Below are 14,088 nucleotides of genomic sequence, written 5' to 3'. Positions count from 1 at the left end.
ACTGCAGTAGTTAGTTACAGCAGCTGACATTGGAATTGATGAAGAAAGTCAGTCCGAGAGAAAATCAGGGAAAAACGACAAGCACGGATGTAATCGATATTGGGATTGACTTGATCGGCGGGAGACTTTCATTTAACTTGTGCGGGGAGGAATATCATTGGTGGGTTGGCGTGAGGCGATAGGGGGAATCTTAATTTCCGTTGGCACTTCAAAGTATTCAACTTGGATTGGGGATTATCGTTATCTATTATTTAAGCACTTTGGAGCTGTGCAATGGCCATCGCTATGCTCATGCGTTTTTGATGATCTCTTTCCATCAACCTGTCGGCAACTTGGCGCAAGGTCTCTACATACGCATCATCGCTTATCTGTGATGCGATCTCGGATAGAAGTTTCCCGTACGCCCAGATATCGTTCTGTTGGCGTTGTTCAAAGGGAAGATCGCACGGAGATATCGTATTTCGAACTTCGGATGTACACCATTCACGCGTGAACCCGCTGATGTCGATGAGCACTGCGTTTCCGTCGGCGTCGAGAACAATATTCGACGGTTCCAAGTCCATGTGGGTTTTCTTTGCCTCGTGGAAGCGATTCAGCGCAGTTCCGATCTGGATGGGCCATTCCTTCCAGCGGTATTCTGTGACGCGGCGATCGGAGAGGACCTGCTGTAGTGTTCCTCCGGGATATGCTTCTAGTAGAATGCCCGTCACAACTAGTGGTAAGCCGGTGTCCCAATCAAAAGTCTTGTAAGGGTTCGTAGATACGGCAATTCCAGCTGCCTGCACTATGTTTGGTACTCCAGCAAAGTAGTTGAGGTTCTCTAGTTCCTTGCGAATGACCTCGGTATCGTGACGTCGATAGAGAGGGCGGTCCACCATCTTGAGGACGTATCGCGTTTTGCGGTGGTAGACCCAGAATACCCCGGCCGTGATTTCAGTAGCACCTGTCAGTTCTTTGTGATTGATTTGTCGGAAGGAAGGGAATTCGTCGCATGAAGGATAGGCGACACTGCGAAAGTCTTCTTGGATGTTGCATCTTAGAGCTGTAGTGGGATTTTGTAAGGTGCCAGAAGCATCGTCGAGCTTGAGTTCCACTTCTGGACCGGTTGCTGTTGCATCTCCTAGGATAACCTCTGTTACGGTGTGCGGGAGGAGAGGAAGAAATTTGTAATCTATTCGTCGAACAAAGCTCTGGAAGAACTCGCGCCGTTCACGCTTGGTGGTTTGCTGCTCTCCGGCGTTGTTGAGGGGGAGGTTGGCGGTCGGGCCTCGTAGAGTCACTTTAATCCACCATTTGTTGCCTTCGATGTAATAGATTAATGATTGGGAGCGACTGATGGGCTCTGAATTCCTTTCCGCCGTATAGTCCAGCTCCTCGGAGTATGATTTGAGAGCAGTGCGAGCTGAATATTTAGTCATATTGTCCTGAATGAATAAGTTAGAGAAGTCTGGGATATCAGTTGGCCAATGCACGGTGAGTAACTAACTAATTTAGTAGTTAGTTAACAAGTGCAGGGGACAGCAAACATGACTAATCAATGCAGAAGTGCAGTGACTGATTAGTTAAGTTAGTTAATAATCAGTTAGTATGACTTCTAGTTAACTAATTCAATGCAAAGACGCCATCGCTTAGCCACTGGTGCATATTGCAATTCAGTTAGTGCAACATGATGCCCCATCATGTTGGGAACTCGACCGATGCACGGGCATAATAGTATCCTCGGACTTAGACTCCCAGAATAAAGTAGTTTATCCCGATGCATATAGTATTGTATAGTGAGCTATCACCGGTGCCTATTTTGTATCCCCGAATGCCCTCAAACAAGCTTTCCTGTTCCCCAGATTAGGCGACAGTATTTCTCAGCGTCGGGTACACGCAGTGAACGGATTTGCCCCATTCATTTCATCAAAGTCAAGGTCTGTCTGTTTGGTTCGGAAGTGAATAACTAGTGGGTATTTCTATTGGGAGATTACAATGTGGGGATACGACTATTCATAGGCTGCTGGGAGGGGTACCACTCACTTTGCCATTGTGGAATTATTGTTGACTCAGTCGAATTCGGCTTGTAGATATTTTTGAATAGTAGTACCCATATGACTGCTCCCTCCCCATAGTAAGAACGGTTACTGCACCTGTGATAGAAAAAGACACCGTCACCACAAGCCAGACTCTAGACTGGAAGGCATTCCCAAGCCGTGAGTTGCCAGTGAAGAATGACATGAACAGGAATTCTCCGGTCCCGCTTCTTATAAATCACGTCTCTGTGGAAGTTTCCGTTCGGTTGGGGATCATCCTGGTTCAAGATGAGAAGGGTGTTACGAAGTTCAGGTAGTCGAGTTTGCACACTCCTCCATATAAGGGGCCAGATCGATCATCATGCAGTAGTAAATACAAGCACCATCAAGTTTCAGACTTTAATGTTCATTTCTACAACATCTCCCACCTATAAAGGTATTTTCCAGCCATCCGATCAAGAAGGGAGACGTCTGGCAATGCTCTATTGCATGTCAAAAAGACCACCTCTCGTTAGAGGTACCTTCATAAGGCCAACAGAGAACGTGAGCCCCATTGGCGGTATTGCCATTATCAAGAATGATGCAATGATTCGGATACGCATCATTCATGATCATAGAGGAGCATACATTAGATCAGGGAGACAACTCTGTTGGGAATGGAGAAGATGTACGTGGAGCAGTGAGCAAGGTTCCCGTATACCAATTTACAAAGTACCAACTACCATCGTCAAGCTGTTTGGCACGCCATTTCTGGTTATCCGAGCGGCTAGAGTATTCCCTTTTGCGCAAGACAATTGCTCATACTCAAGAGTACATAACCAAGGCCCACTTATCAAAGCCCTAAATATATCCCAAGGGTCTTCTATAGTCAAGGTCGGGAACTTGGGTTCACAAATTAGTCCTAATAGCATTGACAAGATCGTTCTCCGGTTTGGACATGGTTAAAGATAGCTAAATTACTGGGAGTTGAGTGCTGAGAATGATATGAGAAGGGAATGATTGTGGTGGAATATATATTGAATTTTGTGGTGAAGGTAAGAAATACTGATGATGTGGATTGGTGAATTCTACTGATAAATCTCTATTAGTACCCCCGGGGGGTGGGCTTCCAGTTACGGGAGTGTCACTCAACCGACCACCAACTATACGTTTCATTGACGACGTTACAATTATATTGGAGACTTAATATACGCATCAGTTATTATAGTCACAGTGAATGTTCTGGGTCAGTCATTACATTAATGTTGATGGGAAGTGGTGGAACTGCAATGTCACCAAACCGACTTCTCTCCGTTCCCGATAAAAGCTCGACCAACGAAAGAGGATAATATCAAGGTGAAGAGTCATACTAGAATTCTGGATCAGATGTATGCCACTTATGTCTTCAGTTGTCAAAAACTGTAGAGACTCTGAGAAAAATCTCGGCTGAGCGTGGAGCGATCAGATATATACATACTATGTATATCATATAATGGTCTCCCTTATTCTGGACATCTTCCCACAGGAGAACGAACTAGTTCAATGGCCCTAGCCTAGAAACCAACGTGGGATCCCACAATTTGGAACGCACAGTCTATATATATTTGTTCAGCTCTGAATGCTATATCTGGCACCATAGCTGTCTGTGCATCAGCCGCTTTTCACCAATGGAGCGGGGGTGAAGTGTTTGTCCTACTGTAGCCTCACGCACCCTGCCTGCTGATAAAAACCTGTTCATCTTCTTCTGTTTGACACTGGAGATGTGTTGATTGCAGAGGGTCATATATACTGCAAAATACATCATCCTGAATACTCAGAACAACGGTGTTGCACTTGATATCACCGATCCTGAGGTGTTTTCGAGGACACTAGGAGTGTCTTCTATGACTCCTGAGTGCACACTTTGCTGACTCGTTAAACCTCAGTGACTTGGTGCCGAGACTCAACGAGTGAAAAGTTGTCTACCTTCATTAACAGAATCACAGCCTAGCATAGGTGGCAAATAAACTGCTTCCTCGATCGAGTCAGCCAGCATACCTGATTCGGATTTAACAAAAGACTGGCGACTGCCAACTTGATCTTCTGACGCAACCCATTCTCCAGGTCGTTTATCAACCCAAGTCCACCATGTCTGCACCGGCACCTGATCGTCAGGATCAAGCTGAGTTGGCTCTGAGACTGCGAAATACCATGGTTGCATCGGCATCCATTCCACAGGACCAAGTTGAGCTGCCTTTGCGACCGCGAAACACCACGATTGCTGCATCGGCGCCCAACAGTCAGGACGAACCTGAGCTGGCTCTAGGGCAGCTTCCTCTTACATTCGCGATAGATGTCTCGCAAAGCACGTTGGGACCTGTGCTTCGGAAAGAGCAGGATGCTATTCGGGAAATCTGTGGAGATTCTATGCCGCCGGACTTGGTGTCACGGTCAAGTATTCTTCCTTGGTGTCACACGGCCTCCCAACCGATGAAGATAGCAGACATCGAGAATCTCAGCTCCTGGGGCCGAACCGATCCAGGGGCTTTGTTGAACAGCCCCGCTTGCAAATTAAAACTTCAGGACGCCAGCATATGGTTTCTTTTGACCGACGGCCAAATCACCGAGCCACTAGTTCAGAAGTTTGCCCATGCTATCTCCGCCGCTGGTATTCAGGGCACAGCCTGCGTGATGATTCTATTTGGATATCCGGAAAGTTCACCATTTCGCTGCAATATCTCAGTTGGGATGTCTGTGTTTGCCGTGGCTCCACATTGCATCTTTCTCTTCTCAGATGTGAGAACTGGCATATTGTACGTGCTACAAGCCAAGGGGAATTTCTCGAATATTCTCCCGGCAGAGAAGCAGTTTGTGCCCTTTGGGGAGAGGACGGAATGGGCGGACCTGGTGACAATCAGATACGACGATCTCAAAAGAGTCAAGGTCCCTAGACCCATCAAAATGTCCCGGGATATCGTCATACTCCCAAACGGAGTCCATTTTGACATGAACAGTATATATACTGGCTTGATATCTGAGACGGACACACTTCACCTGCTATCGAACTACGCCGCTTTAGATCGCGTCATCCTGGCCGCGAAGACACAGGGTCAAATTGACAAGATTCAAAGTTGGATTTTGAATTCCCGTCGGACTATGGATTCGATGGATAAGATTCTGCTTGGGCCCCGTGAAGACTTAGGTGGGGAAGCAGAAAGGGTACTCCTCACCCTTCTGACCTTTCTAGGCGGAGATGGATCACGACCACGGTCTCTGTGGCAAGTAATTCTTAAGTCAAATCAGTCCTCAACTGCAGAGTTCATCAAGTCAGAACTCCGTAAGCAGCATCAAAGGAACTGGGAGAATTTTAAACAGCATGTCAGAGCAGCTCATGATCATTCTTATCGGTTGAAGATGACCTTTGAGGATGTCTCGAGAAGATCAAGCGGATCAACTCGACGCCAGTCTTCAATGTCCCCAAGCGATCTAACCCCAATGAGTTCGCCAGATGCAGGAAATATGCAATATATGGGAACCGCGCGTTCGTTTCAACAGAGAATCAGCCCACTTGCAAATCTTTCCAGGCCTCCAGCTGATGGACCAATAGACTGCGAATATCTATTTTTACCAGGATATAGAGACAGCAGAAACGTCGCTGCAGGATGTGCAGTTCCCCAGAACTACCAACAGTGCCCTATATGTGGGACTGATCAGACAATACAGTGTCTTCTCCTCCAAACCCCACGCGACTACAATGGCACACACCATGTTCCACAGGCCAATAGCTGTGCCGAACACCGCTATCCAATGATGTTGGGTAGTTACCCCGAGACGGATATAATTTTGCCTCAGTTAGCGTGTGATGCTTGCGCTTGGATACTGCTCCAGGTTAGAGAACTGCCCAATGGTCAGCGAGTTGATGCTGCACTGCCGCTGGTCTCTCTCACCAAGGAGGTAAACCGACGGCAATGGGTTCGAACACTTGACCGAATTTACGAACGCCGCTTTCATGAGAGCATCATTCTCTACGTCTTTCTCTCTTCCGTTTGCTTTAAGATGGAAGACATATCTAAAGATAGGGAGATCGCCTCTAGCCTAATGGAGTATCTTAAGTGGTGCTCCGAAGCAATAAGCCGACTTCCTGGCGAGCCTTGGAAGGCTGGTCTTTTACCGGCCCCAGAATCGACCCCGACTGCCAATCATAGATTACTGACGTTACAAAGAGTCTTTAGAACAGCTTTCCCTCATACTCACACCACCGGTCGGCTTGAAGGCTTTCTACATTACCCCATTGAGGGGTCCGTCGTTTTTGTCCGCATCGCCAGTCAGATAGAGACCATAGCGCCACACATGATTGAGCTCTACGTGTGGAAGCGGTTGCTTTACCAGATAGCCGAACATTACGCAGCGTTACACAGAGAGGAAGGGCCCGAAGAGGCTGATATACGCCTCAGAGCCACACTCGGTGTGTCATTCCCTTTCACTCCTGAATGGGAGATGGCAGTCAATACTGACTTATTAGTAGAACAGCTTCCATCGCCTTACTCAGTTTCTGTGGCCCAGCTGGGTAGCCATCTCCCATCGCTTGATCAGTTCAGACGCCTGGATAATTACTTTGCGCCCATTGAGACCACGACCAAGTACAATGCTGCTCTGGCTGTCTTCCTGCACATCATGCGGAAAGTCTCGATTCTACTCCAGCATAACCACCCTGAAAAGGGATTATTTGTCAAGTACATAGAAGACTATGGGCTCCAGGTACAGCAGGCAGATAACCAATTCTGCAACGTATTCGATGAACCAACGCTGGTTGGAGAAGGTGACGTTGAGAAGATGGTCAAGGATGTCTATGAATTGCACTGAGGGAAATGGATAGGGTATGCCTTTGCTTTTTGGATCACTAGAAGGATATCATGGTAGTATGAATATCATCCTTGAGTCTATTGAAACCTATATTCTATGTCAACCTGGTAGCTGCACTTGCACACTGTTACTTCCTATGAATCGGCCTCCATAAAGCGAAGGAGAGGAGATGTCCGTATCTATTCCCAACTACCTAACTACTAAACCAAACACCCAATATCATACATACATACACCACTCAATTGAAATCAAATAAGAACAAAACTCATGCCCATAACTCCCCAAACCCAACATACAAATCCCTCTTCCCAACCTCCACGCCCTCCATCCGCACAATCGCATACGCAATATTCAAATGGAAATAAATATTCGGCAGGACCATGGTATGCGCATATGTCGCATTCGTCACATTGATCTCGACCCCGGGTCCCGCGGGCGCAGGCTTGACCGTCTCGGCATTGGCATTCACCACATCGGTATCGGCATCTTTCAGAAGTTCCAGTACTTTATCGATGCGCTCGTAGCACTCCGCCAAGGATTGCGGGTTACCCTCTGGTAGGAAGGTTGTAGGGAGAGTGTCTGCCTCGGGGTGGTTGGTGAGACGGGCGTAGAGACGGACGGAGTTCGATGTCACGAGGCGGATTTGGTCGGTGAGGGGGTACATGGTTGGATGGAGGCGGGAGTTGAGGAGGAGGGAGGATGGGTTGGGATGGGTGCGTTCGGCGGTGCGGAGGAGGTGGAGGAGGGTTTTGAGGATGCTGGTGAGGATGGGGAGGGTGGTGGCGTAGAGGGTTGAGGTTTGTTTTGGGGGGGACATTTTGGATGGTTCAATTATGCTTTCTTGTTGTGGAAATTGGAGGATTGGTAGATTGGTAGATTGATTTATTGATTGTGGTTGGGAGTGGTTGTAGTTGACTGTATTTATGTAGTCTGGTGAGTGAGTGAGTGAGTGAGTCACTGTGATGGAATGGATACAGGATGCTTATGTAGTGGATGGTGGAACTACTAGTGTCGTGATTAAAATCCAACATCAGACAAAGTGGATATTGTCTCGTATTATAGTGTTTCATAGCCACAGTTCTCCGAGATGGTTGTTGTGTTTGTCGCAGGAATCAATTGTCTGTTGATGCTATTTCAACTTGGTCACTATATCATGCCTATGGTTATACGCATTACGAGATGGATGGTAGTTAGAAGGTATATCATGCTCTTTGCAAGATTATTATATTTGTTCAAGTCATATCCCGACCAGCGGTGACACTGACAATGCACTATGCTCATCTCTGTTAAAGATACAGCCCTACGACACCCACTGGGGACACACCCGCTTCACAAAGTTCATAAACTTGAAGAAGCCGACCGCATGCTCGACGTTGCCATACGGATCGACCACCCGCTCCGGGAAAGCGATGCCCGCCCCATACAGACCCCGGACAACGCGGCCGTTGGAGTCGCGGAAGCCTCCCGAAACCGGGTCGAACTCGGGCTCCAATGAGGAGCCGTTGATGGACAGCTCTGGCAGCGGGTCCCGCGTGAAGCCGACGGCCTGTACCAGGTACGAGCACGAGGGCAGATGCCGCTCATACTGTGCTTGCTCCTGGTTGTCGCCGCAGTAGACCTTGGTGATGAACCGGCCAGCCTCGGAATGTGGCAGCTTGTCATCCTCCAGTTGCTGACGGGCAAAGTCGGCAGCAGACCCCTTGAGTCCGGTGTTGTCCCGGAGGATCCAGCCGTCCATGAATTCGGCATACCGCAGGGAATGCCGCGTGAACCACTTGATACGGAGCTCGGGATGGGATGTGCGAGCCAAGTCTACCAGGTTGAGGAGGGCTAGGATGGCGCTATGCGACGCTCCTACTACAGCGACGGTCAAGGGCTTGTCTCGGGGAAGATGCGACACCAGGTCGCTGGGCTTCAGTACGAGATCCAGGTCCAGCCTTTCGATGTGGTGCCCGGGAATATATATAGAGACCTCGGTTGGGGAAGACCCTGTGCACACGACGAGTCGAGGCGTCAGCACCTCGACTTCATCCTGCGAGTCCTGCAACCGGATGCGAACGGTCCAGGTAGCAGTCTATGTCGACGGTCAAATGTTAGCGATGCGGGATGCTAATTGGCTCCTAGAGCTCTATAACTGACTTTCTCGGCCAGGTTGGCAGCTGTGACAACTCCTCGACACGGCAGAACCCGTTCCATCTTTGTGATGCCATCGGTAAGAGCACGAACCACATCAATAGCATGATGCAAATGACAGGTTTTATTTTGGTCGAGTTTGGCCATCGTCGTAAATGGGTTGGGGATACGAGTGTTTTCGATTACAGTGCGGAAAGGTTGAACGGCCGTAGCGTACGCCTGAAAATAGCACACCTTGGTATTGCTGATTGAGCCAACAGAACCAGTCAGCAGGAGTGTTCTTCTGGCACCCTGAAGCTCGTTCTGACGACCAGACCGAGGATTTGCTCACCTAGGAACCTCGCGGTATCTCTGGTTTATCCGGCCACCTTGGAATAACGGGTCAACCCAGGCAATCTTCCCTCCAAGTTGCTTCTCCAGGAGATTTCCCACAACCGCCAGACCGGCTGGACCGGCTCCCACAACGACAGCAGCACATTTCTGGGGTTGAGCCATCGTCAAGATGCTCATATAGATGGGGTGGAGGAAATAATAGCAGAAAGTCGGGATATCACAAATTCACAGGGCTGAAAAAAGGGTGGTTGTGACAATCGCAGCGTGATCTCAAAAGAGCGGGAGAGGCATTTATGGGGATGGGAGTCAGAACGCCAGGGGAGCTGGGTCGTATTGCCGGCGTAATTCTCGGCGAAACAGGCGAACGAGAATCAAGGCCATGTTTTGGCGGGAGAGGGGAAGCCACGAACACAACACCATGAATGACCGCTGAGAATGGGATAGCCGAGTACCCCGATGGCCTAGATAGGATAGGCAGATGGGAAGATAGCCGATCAGCCAGTCAATCCGCTCCAAATTCGAGTCACGGCGCAGGAAAACTGCGCAGAAACAAAGTCTCTCGGGCGAGATAACGCATGATGCCTCCGCTACGGCCGGTCAGGCGGTGATAACCGCACTGCTCACTGGTCACACTGAGTGTATCACCGCTTCTCGCACGACTGACCGGTTGTTGCGCAATCCAATGTGGCCAGCCCCACCCGGATTCGCTCCTGGAACATCCTGGGCCGCTTTCCGTCGGCAGTCACATTCTGTCGTCTTGGCTGGGAATGAAGGAGGGCCGCAAGGCGTAGAGGAGTCGGGGGGAAGGTCACCGTCAAGTAGGGAGCAACATTGAGCTCTTGTCTGGTCAATTGACGGGACTGTGTCTTCCAGTTTGGTCCAAAGAGGGAAGACAAAACCAGCGTTACTGGTGATGGAGGAAGAGAGCGACCTTATATTCAAATGCGCAGATGACGGGATTGGGTGGTCTTGGCGCAATTGCGTGATCGCCTTGGGGAATGAGGTGATGCTCTCTCCGGCCTGATTTGGCAGGCTACCATCTATACTACCCAGATAGTATACCCAGTCTATCGATAGCCGATAAGGATGTATAGTTAGTTACAGCTGCTTAGTAAATAATCCCCATCGATAGTTAACTAATTAGTTCATAACTACATATCTGCTTACTGCTATTCAAAGATTTACTTGTTTCTAAGCTCATGTGCACTCTAAAGATGCTGCTGACTTAGGATCCCCGCATTAGACCGCCCAAAACACCCGCACTGACACTCGCTGCACATGGTTCGACCACCCTCCAAACCGTGCCCGACCCCAGACAGCAATCGCATCTCCAATCTCCAGACTGCGGACTTGGCTTCCATCCAGCGTGGCTCGTCCTCGACCCTGAGTTCGTTCTATTTCCTCCGCTTCACTCGAGTCCGGAGCGATATCATCCTGGTAGTGCCAAACAATAGTATGCTTTTGCGAACCTGGCACGGCCGTCTTATTCGACTGTAGCTTATGAGCCGTTGGCAGCAAGTTAGGATGGTCGGGCCCAAAATGGAATGGACCCTGTGGTGGAGGCTGATTATTTGCATCTCGCTTCTGATGTGCTGAGTGAATGACTTCGGTATCAAACCACGAATAAGAGCCCCCGTATTGACCGCGAGATCCTAGGCCGCCACCCCATCCCTGATCGTGAGATTCAATAGTAAAGATGATCTGGCGGCATGGATGAGTGGTCCGATGGGGCAAAGGCTTTGGAGACGGAGTATTCAAGGTCTAGTGGTTTGAACACGGTGTCAGCAGCAATAACCCGATGAAAAAGTCTCCGGTTGGAGTGAGACGCATGCAAAATGCCACAGTAGGCCAAAACTTCCAACTTACCTGCACATCATAGCACAGAGGTACCGTCGTTAGAATAGTCTGATCCTGATCTTTCCTGATAACAGTCTCTCCTTCCAAAACGGACTCAGAAGAAGCCCAATACTCGGCTGCGTCCACAATCATATCTACAATTTCAGCTGGCAGCAACTCTTGCGAGTTCCTCGTCCATTGCCAGATGTGCTGTAGTAGATACCGAACCTTCAAAACATCGAAACAACTGGGATAGTATGTGTCGCCTTCCGGGGAAGAGTCCTTGTTATCCTCATCTGGTGGGGTGCTTGTATCGTTGTTGTTGGGGGGCCGGTTTGGTCGTCGCCTCATAGCAAGCCGATTAACTAGAGGCAACATCATTATATTTGTAGCCTGCGAGCTACTTGAAAGGGCCTCCTTAAGTTTGCACCGACACAAACCTAACGTTGACTCATGCGAAACGACAAACTCAGAAACGGTCGTAGTTCGGTATCAAATCTAATTGTTGCCTCGACGAAATTAGCCAACGGGCCAACATAAGACAGCTACAAAATGAAGAGAATTGCTCACTCAAGACAAGCTCATCTCAATGGTTGGGCTCAGGCACCAGTCTGACTCAAGTGATGTCGGTCAACTTAGTGTAACCGTTTTGATCTCACCCCGCCTTCCGGGCAGAATTATAGAGGGGGAGGAGAGATGCAGTAGGCACCACACGCGATAGTTAAGATATGGAACGAAAAGTCTATCAATGACTTGACTAAAACTAGCATTCATAGGAATATGTTACATGCCGGTTTATAAGAGAAGAGCGCTGCATATGTGAAGGGCGATAGCAGTGATTGATATCGCCAGGAGAAAGGCGGCGCAATCGATAGGTGACGTCATGGGCGTGTTCCTGAAAGGGCCAAAGTTACACATCGCGTACAGCAGAACAGGCACAATACAGACAGTTCACAACCGATGAATTGGCATGCAACAGATGGATATCTACTTAACAAGTCTCGTATGAATTGGCTTTTTGACATGCAAAATACACCCGTGAAATAGAATACAGATAAAAAAAAACGCCAGCAAGCTCACATCCCAGTCCATTAATCGGTCTTCCCCTTCTTCCACCCACCAGCGGCTTTGTAGGCCGCAGCACGCTTGCTGCTCCGGTTGTTCGGCTTGCCCTTGGAGCCACGGCTCTTCGTCTTGACCCGAATGTGCGAACCTTCAGTGGCCCGATGGCCTTCGAACACCAAGGAGTTCTGCGAGATGGACTTTTGTGCATCCGCCTTCACCTTGGCTGCACCGGCCCGGCCAAAGAGTCTACCGGCGCGACCTTGCAAGGTCTTGTCTGCCTCACCAAGCGTCTTCTTCTGGCCACCGCCGTCTGAACGCTTCTTCAGAATCTTCTTGGCCCGGGACACGCGGAGCTTGCGGGGAAGCATAGGCGGGTAATGCTTTCCATTGAGTACAAGAGCCTCCTCGACACAGTTTTGATCATAGAATTGAACGTAGGCAAATCCTTTGCCGACACGAGTGAGGCTGTCGCGAACCACACGGACTGATTCAACATTTCCATTCTTGGGCTTCTCCTTATTCGAACGACCGGTGTGAGCGTTGAAGGTCCGCCAAAGACCTTCTTCAACATCTGCGGGGGCTCGCTTTTTCTTCTTCTGCTCATCGTCGGGTTTGACCTCGTTGTCGACAAAGTCCAGGTTACCAACGAAAACACACCGTTTGTGGTCGATCGGGGCAGGATGCGCTACACTGTCAACACGCAAATGCCGATCCAGAATCACGGTACCGTTGAGCGCAGCGGGCGCCTTGCGCGCGGCTTGCACAGTGCTGTAGACGGCATATGCGTTGGTGCACGGCGTCGTATCATCCAGTACTTCTTGCTTGGCAAAAGAGGCTCGCTTGGGGACTCCGCCACCGCTGGAAAATGCCGTGGAGCGGAAGCGAATAGATTCCACCTTGTGAGGTCCAGTAGACTCCGGAAGCGTAGAGAGGAAAGATGCCAGGTGTTTGAGGAGGGTCTTTTTAGCTGACTTGGACTTGATCGCCTCACTCGAGACATTGCCCAAGAACACGGTCCGGTTGGACTTGTCCAATTCCTTCGACTCGGCATCACCGGTCTGGCTCTCGTGCTTCGGGACGGCCTTCTTTTCCTCCTCCTCTTCAGAACTCTCCTCCTCCTCCTCCTCATCATCATCTTCTTCCTCAGATTTTTCGGCATCCTCTCCTTGCTCACCCTTTACTGTCTTCTGTCGCTTCGCCTTCTCTTCCCGTCTCTTTTCATCCTCCTTCTTCTGCTCCTTCGCAATGCGACGCATGTATGAGTCTTCGACATCTTCTGCGGTGGTCCTCTTGCGTTTGCGGCTGGGCGCCTCGGCGGCTACCTCAGCCTTTTCGCTGCCCTCATCGCTCGATGCTTCCGGGGCTTCCTGCATCTCCTCGTCCTCGGGTAGAGATTCGTCTTCCAATTCGGAGAGCACATCTTCGCCATCTTCATCCTCGTCATTTTCGGCAGTGCGCTTGCTTGATTGGGGAGCGGGAGCAGCGATTGTGACGGAAGGAGCTTTTACTGGGCCAGCCTGAATATGCCCCATGGGGCCATGTTAGTTCAAGATATACTGGCGAAGCAGAAGGTGTGTTTACGCACACTTGTCTCAAACAAGGCAGCTAGAGAAGGATCAATGGAGGCCTTTGCCCCAAAGAGAGGAAGAGACTTGTCTGACTTTCCCATAATGATAGAAGCCTAGGGATCCAGTCCCTTTCGAAAATCGGAGAAAAATGTAAGATGGAAAAGCTGACAGGCCTGTGACTGTCAAATTTCCGTATTGTCTGCGCTTGGCGTTTCTGTTCTGATATTTCCTACTTTTTTTTACTTTTTCCTCTTTTTTTTTTCTGGGTCTCGGCGATAGGCGCCGGATCAGTCACGTGGGGACTGATAGCGGTCCAA

The 14,088-nt window shown here is 49.5% G+C and overlaps 7 protein-coding genes across 7 annotated transcripts; 2 read left to right on the top strand and 5 right to left on the bottom strand.

Annotated features, from left to right (window-relative positions):
* Nucleotides 1–251: 251 nt before the first annotated feature.
* BO79DRAFT_244149 (kinase-like protein) lies at nucleotides 252–2,030 on the bottom strand (the record flags this gene model as incomplete). The annotated part of the gene is made up of 3 exons (XM_025685349.1): nucleotides 252–1,481; nucleotides 1,527–1,554; nucleotides 2,023–2,030. 3 exons carry the CDS (start codon nucleotides 2,028–2,030, stop codon nucleotides 252–254), a joined length of 1,266 nt encoding a protein of 421 aa, XP_025542138.1.
* Nucleotides 2,031–4,121: 2,091 nt separating this feature from the next.
* BO79DRAFT_215652 (uncharacterized protein) lies at nucleotides 4,122–6,836 on the top strand (the record flags this gene model as incomplete). Its single annotated transcript, XM_025683277.1, has 1 exon — nucleotides 4,122–6,836. The coding sequence occupies one exon, from the start codon at nucleotides 4,122–4,124 to the stop codon at nucleotides 6,834–6,836; it is 2,715 nt and encodes a 904-aa protein (XP_025542137.1).
* Nucleotides 6,837–7,007: 171 nt separating this feature from the next.
* BO79DRAFT_208122 (DUF1993 domain-containing protein) lies at nucleotides 7,008–7,770 on the bottom strand. Its single transcript, XM_025682318.1, has one exon. The coding sequence runs from the start codon at nucleotides 7,651–7,653 to the stop codon at nucleotides 7,102–7,104; it is 552 nt and encodes a 183-aa protein (XP_025542136.1). The 5' UTR covers nucleotides 7,654–7,770; the 3' UTR covers nucleotides 7,008–7,101.
* A 273-nt stretch (nucleotides 7,771–8,043) lies between these two features.
* BO79DRAFT_208121 (uncharacterized protein) lies at nucleotides 8,044–9,425 on the bottom strand. Its single transcript, XM_025682317.1, has 2 exons — nucleotides 8,976–9,425; nucleotides 8,044–8,910 (listed from the first exon to the last, which is right to left on the bottom strand). Exons 1-2 carry the CDS (start codon nucleotides 9,114–9,116, stop codon nucleotides 8,137–8,139), a joined length of 915 nt encoding a protein of 304 aa, XP_025542135.1. The 5' UTR covers nucleotides 9,117–9,425; the 3' UTR covers nucleotides 8,044–8,136.
* Nucleotides 9,426–9,595: 170 nt separating this feature from the next.
* Nucleotides 9,596–10,326, top strand: BO79DRAFT_226429 (uncharacterized protein; the record flags this gene model as incomplete). Its single annotated transcript, XM_025683794.1, has 4 exons — nucleotides 9,596–9,683; nucleotides 9,747–9,750; nucleotides 9,801–10,109; nucleotides 10,176–10,326. 4 exons carry the CDS (start codon nucleotides 9,596–9,598, stop codon nucleotides 10,324–10,326), a joined length of 552 nt encoding a protein of 183 aa, XP_025542134.1.
* A 138-nt stretch (nucleotides 10,327–10,464) lies between these two features.
* On the bottom strand, nucleotides 10,465–11,918 carry BO79DRAFT_169582 (uncharacterized protein). The gene is made up of 3 exons (XM_025679488.1): nucleotides 11,709–11,918; nucleotides 11,169–11,647; nucleotides 10,465–11,063 (listed from the first exon to the last, which is right to left on the bottom strand). The coding sequence occupies exons 2-3, from the start codon at nucleotides 11,517–11,519 to the stop codon at nucleotides 10,542–10,544; spliced, it is 873 nt and encodes a 290-aa protein (XP_025542133.1). The 5' UTR covers nucleotides 11,520–11,647; nucleotides 11,709–11,918; the 3' UTR covers nucleotides 10,465–10,541.
* A 220-nt stretch (nucleotides 11,919–12,138) lies between these two features.
* Nucleotides 12,139–13,988, bottom strand: nop12 (rRNA-processing protein NOP12). Its single transcript, XM_025679487.1, has 2 exons — nucleotides 13,789–13,988; nucleotides 12,139–13,720 (listed from the first exon to the last, which is right to left on the bottom strand). The coding sequence occupies exons 1-2, from the start codon at nucleotides 13,870–13,872 to the stop codon at nucleotides 12,230–12,232; spliced, it is 1,575 nt and encodes a 524-aa protein (XP_025542132.1). The 5' UTR covers nucleotides 13,873–13,988; the 3' UTR covers nucleotides 12,139–12,229.
* Between the last annotated feature and the right edge of the window lie 100 nt (nucleotides 13,989–14,088).

This window comes from Aspergillus costaricaensis, assembly GCF_003184835.1.
Source record: "Aspergillus costaricaensis CBS 115574 unplaced genomic scaffold BO79scaffold_8, whole genome shotgun sequence".
NCBI lineage: Eukaryota > Fungi > Ascomycota > Eurotiomycetes > Eurotiales > Aspergillaceae > Aspergillus > Aspergillus costaricensis.
Note: the sequence above shows the minus strand (reverse complement) of the source record. Positions and strands in the feature narration are given on the sequence as shown.